At 33.6% G+C, this 5,958-nt stretch overlaps 1 protein-coding gene across 3 annotated transcripts; it reads right to left on the bottom strand.

Moving 5' to 3' along the window:
- Positions 1-2,416: 2,416 nt before the first annotated feature.
- LOC149542283 (uncharacterized) lies at positions 2,417-5,370 on the bottom strand. Of its 3 annotated transcripts, XM_089796190.1 has the most exons (5): positions 5,065-5,360; positions 4,815-4,886; positions 4,576-4,721; positions 3,134-3,615; positions 2,417-2,992 (listed from the first exon to the last, which is right to left on the bottom strand). In XM_089796190.1, the coding sequence occupies exons 3-5, from the start codon at positions 4,718-4,720 to the stop codon at positions 2,441-2,443; spliced, it is 1,179 nt and encodes a 392-aa protein (XP_089652316.1). In that variant the 5' UTR covers position 4,721; positions 4,815-4,886; positions 5,065-5,360; the 3' UTR covers positions 2,417-2,440. The 3 variants fall into 3 exon arrangements, with proteins under 3 accessions (XP_089652316.1, XP_089652315.1, XP_089652317.1); XM_089796189.1 differs by lacking the exon at positions 4,815-4,886 and having other exon boundaries at positions 5,065-5,370; XM_089796191.1 differs by lacking the exon at positions 5,065-5,360 and having other exon boundaries at positions 4,576-4,847.
- Positions 5,371-5,958: the final 588 nt, after the last annotated feature.

Here is a 5,958-nt window from a genome sequence, read left to right as displayed (position 1 = left end):
GATGATGGGGGCTTCAATACGCACATGGATGATACTCCTCAATTTGATGAAGAAATCCTTCATTCAAACAATTCCACTACATCTATTAGACAAAATTCATCTCCACCATTAGCAAGAAGGCCAAAGAGGAGGAAGCCAAGAATGGCTTCTTCTTTGGAGATCATATGTGAAAGTATCCAAAATATAGACCGAGGCATGACTAAGGCTCGCCATATCAATGTTGATAAGAGGGAAGTCAAGCAAGACATATCAAGTGCATTTGTTTCCCTCAAGGCCATGCCTGTAGGGAGACTTTGATCTTCACATATGACTTTTTAACTTCAGAACCTACAAAAGCTTGGGGGTTCATAGAGATGATTGCAGAGGAGAGGGAAGAACATGTTAGATATAAGTTTGGAGGAGTTTTTTGATAAATTGTACAATCTTTTTGAACTTATAATCCTTTTTAAGAATATGTTTGAACTTACAATCTTTTTCAAGCAATGGACAACTTGTTCATGTTTGTCACACTTGGATAGATCTAAAGCATTCTCAGCTTTGTTGGTTCCATTTGTTCTTGATTTGGATGAACAATACATGTTGTTTACCTTCATTTTGTTCAACATAATTATTTATAGTTCTAATAAATCAAGTTTTATGGATTACTTGCAATAGCTATTTGTAACTATATGCATTGTTGTTATGTACTGAGTAACTCATGTTGTTTTTGTATGCACTTTTGTATTCAACTAGTACTAGGAATTTGGTGAAACATTGTATGTCTGTATGGGAAGAGTATTACTAGATTAAATATGTCCTTTAGTGCAAATCATACTATAGTCCATAAATATTTTTTTCTACTTGACTAAGAATATATGCTCAATATTTATATAGTTCTAAAGAATTATGTTTTATGGATTACTTGCAATAGCTATTTGTATTCCCCTAATTGTGATGTGTTGTTGTATGCATTGCTATATGTGTATCAAATAACTCATGTTGTTGCTGTATGTACTACTGTATTCAACTAGTACTATGAATTTGGTGAAACACTGTATGGCTATCTTTTTTAATCCAAGTTATTTGTTATTTGATTGGATCATTATTCACTATGATTACAGATGAAAGAATATGGTGCGCCCAATGATTCACATTGTCTTTGCTGCCATACATTGTTTGCAGTTTATTATGACATAAAATAAGTTCCACAAGATTCAGATTTATTATTTTTTGGTATTTTAGATAGAAATTCTTACGATATCTATGCTACTTATACAACATAAACAATGACAATGACAATATATTTCATTGTGAAATCACATCTACTTACGGGTTATTGTGTTGCATTTTGGGTTGTTACTTATAATATTTGCCTAGTTATTTTCTATTGCATGTTTTTAACATGCTTTTAGAGTTATGTTTACATTGATTAGGAATATTTTGTTTATAATTTGTTCGTTATTTATTTTCTCTCATTATATTTGTTCATTATATATATAGGGTTGATGGCTTCAAATACTTTGCCATTTCACAGGGGATAATGACATAACTACAATTTCTTTCAGTGGCTCAACTACAAAGAATGGTTGCAAATTGTACAATGTTTGAAATATTGTTGCCAAGGAGATTGCAATATTAGTATTGGTTATGGTGGACAAATTAAATAATGATATGTCCATTTTGTTGTTTTCAATTTAATTATAATCGTGGATACTATTTTATTTATGATTTTGTATATAAATGACTAATATATGGGTCATTTATTTAAAAAAGTTGAAATAATTTAAATTCCTCATTAACTTCAACTAATAAAACAAAAATAAATATACATTCTTTCAAAAAAATAAAAAAAAAATATTGAACTCAAAAAAATTAGAGGAAAAAAATATAAACTTAACCTTAGTCCAATTCCGATTTTGTATAATCAAACAAGGGATTAACATATTGTCAAACAAATTTTAAGTGAACCAAACGAGAGTGGAATACATACATATTTTCCATTCCCATTCCCCATTCCTATACCCATTCTCATTTTCAATTCTAAAACTCAATTCATTCTCATTTTCAATTCTAAAACTCAATTCACATAACTGCAACCAAACAGACCCTAAGATTTTCTTTAAAAAAACTGAAAGATGAAAATATTAAAAAATAATTTTATAAAAAAACTATAAGAAGAGGAAAATATTAAAAAATAAATTTTTATAATAACTTAAAATATAAACAACCAATTATATACATTTCTCATTCAAAGTTACATACCATCTTTATTTTTATTTTTTTGCTCTTTAAAATACTACACCATTATTATTTTTATTTTTTAATACCGAAATCTGCGATTAATTAAAAACTGTAGATAAGATCGAAAATATAAATTAAAAAGCAAGCTGCAATTTTGTAGAAGTGTCAACGCTGGCATGATAATACTTTTACACCGTTGTGAGAAAAAACTTAGAAATTATTATGATGTTTGGACTTCTACACTTGCAGTTTTAAGAGCAGAACAGACTGGACAAACGACTAATTTGGTGTCACAGTGTATACAAAGGCAGAGGTGACGGCAGGGCAGTAGCAGCATTCTTACCTCTTTGCTCTTGCAAAGCCTGCAATTCCTCTGCATCTTCAACTCTCTGTTTTCTATGTAAATATTAGTATACATACTGTTGTTGTTGTTTGTGCTTTGAGTTATCTGACACGAGGAAGCCGAGATGTCAGCCACGGGATTGATGGCCTCCTCTTCGCTGTCCCCGCTGCCTTCTTTGTTCACTTGTTCAATCTGCAGTTGGAGGGCAACGGCCATTTCTTGGCAACATTTGGCACGGTTCTGCCATGCCCGGGATTCGATGTCAAGACCTCTGATTTGTTCTTCCAGCTCCATGTTCTTGCGATTTATACGATGAAGCTCTAATCCCTTCTCCCGTAGCTTCCATGATACTGTTAATGCAGCAGAGCACAGTAATGCCTTAAAATGATTTTCTGTCATTTCTAGTAGACGTTGCCTCGTTCGTCCTTCCTGAGGCATCATAGAGAGCGGAGAGTTAATTGAGAAGTTTAACAATTCAACAGGGTTCTGGCAGAAAACTGTGCAATTGTTTTAATCGAATTGCAGTGATATAATGTTCTTAAGATTTTGTTTCGTTTAAAATTTATTTACCTCGAGCCTTATAAACTGCTCCGTTGCGTCGTTCTGGCGTTGAATCTCAGCAGCCAGATTCTTGCTTGTGCAGATTGTGCTGTTGTTAGGCGTAATATTTTTGAAGTTTGATGAGTTGATAGAATTTGTGAGATTCAACTGCTGATCAGTTGCGTTGTTCTGGCGTTGAATCTCGGCGGCCAGATTCTTGCTTGCGCAGATTGTGCTATTATTGGGCGTAATATTGTTGAACTTTGATGAATTGATAGAATTTGAGAGATTACCTTGGATGCTGAGATGCAAATCTGTGGAAGCGCAGGATTGCTGGTGCACGTTGAAAGGATTTTCCTTGATATCTTCTAAGGAGACAAAGTTGATCGGCTCATATGACTCTCGGATCAGCCTTTTCTTGTTTTTATTTTCACACATCCACATGTTTGTGTTAAGCTCTGCCATTGATGGATGAAACGGCTCACATGTTATCCCAAACGGAGATCCTCCAACTGAACAAATTGTTCCAAAACGAGAGTGAAATTCACTGACTCATTCACATTTAATAAAACTTTGTACGTAAATTTTGAAATTACTGAAAATAAATCACGTAGATGGAAGCAACAAACTTTGAGAATCACATTTTAGTTTACACAAATCTTATTTTACACATCTTAAATCTTAGTGTGTGATGTTTAAGCCGTTGGCAAATAAAATGCATTCACAAGAGCAAACGAACTGCTATTAGCGAACAGATTCACATGTTGTACAGATTACTAAAATTGCCGCTACAACAATATATCTCATTTGACTGTTTGTGTAGATGAATATTGAAATATTCATCTAAATAAAGTCAGTATTTACGACTTTTCGTCTATTAAATGTAAATAATAAAACGAATAGTCATTAATGTCTTCAAAGCTTTAGCGGTTCGTTAAAATTGTAAAGCTTTTCACCTTATATTGACAAACACAGTATATTTAACGGATCTTTACAGTTTTGGTTTGTATTCAGTTCAACGGTAAGGATTTGTCCGGTGAACAGAAATTTTTAGGTTTCTTGATGATGGATCAACATAATTGAACTCAGAAACTTTCTAGAATTCAGAAACTTTATAGTATTCTTGTAGAAATCTGAATGATAATTCTGACTCTTAAATCTGAAAAATCTGATATAAAAGTTAATTCAAAGCACACAAATTAAGAAACAAAATTTTGTGAAGTATTTGCAAAACTATTTATATTGCTGTACATTTAAAGTCTTTTCTCTGCAAGTAATCGAAATTTTAGAATATTTTTATTTATATTGCCGCCCTGTATTTGCCAAATTCGACAATTTCTACAAATTTTAAAAAAGTTTGTTCAACTTCCTACTGTTCACGACGTTCACTTCTTTTCTGCAACAAGAACATGTGCGGAGAGGAATATAAAAAATGCTCAAATTTAAAAAATAAAAGCATATGCCATACATACATGGACAGGCTCGCAACATCCTATTGCAAGGGGCGGCCTCATGAGCAGCAACGGGCATCATTTTAAAACCCGGAACTCCGTAATCTACAGTAATCGAAGGAGCCGACTGAGAATAATTTTTCTGCTCAAAGTTCGAATTCTCCATTCTGTAAAAAAATACAAAGAACTCAACGAAATATGATCATCTTTCAAGAGCACAAAATAACTAACACTAAAAGCTACAATAAAAAAAAAATTACGAGCTTTTGAAGTCTTTTCCCTAAAACAAACAAATTCTCGCACGTCACAGCCGGGCGGATCCTGCAACCAAACTAATCGAAAACAGACCAAAAAGAAATTACTAAACCTAGAGCGCAAGAAGCCAAACATTACCAACCACAAGACGATTTCAAGAGGATCAAGGAAACAAACAATATCACGAATTCAACATGCCAAAGCCTCCGCCATTTAACTGGTTAACCGAAAATTGGCTTAAGAAATCACAATTACCGAATTAAATCGTAAATCCCGCAGAGCAACTTCTTTAACAAGATTTCCCCGGCTTTTCTCCCAAAATTTTCACTCCCTTCTCAAGAAGAAATATAATCGTTGGAATCGCAGTTAGATGTAAAAGACATCTTCTTGAAAATCCAAGCGGGAAACGAGTAAAATAAAAAGCAGCTGAAACAAACGAGAAGAAATCGCCACCCTTTGGCCCACCGTCTGCTTTGCTTTACTCGGGAGAGAGAAATTTAAAATACAGTGGCGGCAGTAAACGGCTTAAATAATGAGGCCATAAACATCGTGCCGCCCCGTGAGGGTATTATGTGTTTTTAAGCGGTCATATGCTTTCATGTGACCACTGGCTACTCTTTTAATCGTTTCACACGCTAACTGTGTAATTCGTCCAGTCTTTATTGTTGAGCAACAGGCATAACCACGATGCCTAGTAATTATTATTGTCGTTAGTGCTATTCAACACCCTTTTTAATTAATGACTTCTCCACCTTTTGTGTTTATTTTCTGCAAAGAAAGCCGAATATTCGGTAATTTTGTTCCAAATTATGCCGAAAAGCCGGGCGAAACATTACAAAATGAGGAGCCGTAGAACAAGGCGTTGATATCGTTGCGAAATTCAGCGTGCGGGGGCCATGAAGGATTATGCACTAGCTTTTCATTCCAATTTTATATATAAAGGGGAAGGAGAAAACTAAGTGGGAGTTTTGATTATTTGTATTCATTGTTATTGCATAATAGGATTTATATTATTATTATAAAATATAATATTTTGTAAGAGTATTAGAGTAGGCTATTGAAAAAGAAGTTATGTAGGTTCTATTCTTGTTTTTTCTATTATTGTAGACTTTTTCAGTTTTTGGAAATGGTTTTGCGTTTTCTACTAGA

This window comes from Cupressus sempervirens, chromosome 8 (assembly GCF_028749045.1).
Source record: "Cupressus sempervirens isolate cs-2001-9-10 chromosome 8, ASM2874904v1, whole genome shotgun sequence".
Classification (NCBI taxonomy): Eukaryota; Viridiplantae; Streptophyta; class Pinopsida; order Cupressales; family Cupressaceae; genus Cupressus; species Cupressus sempervirens.
This window is presented reverse-complemented; position numbering and strand designations above follow the sequence as displayed.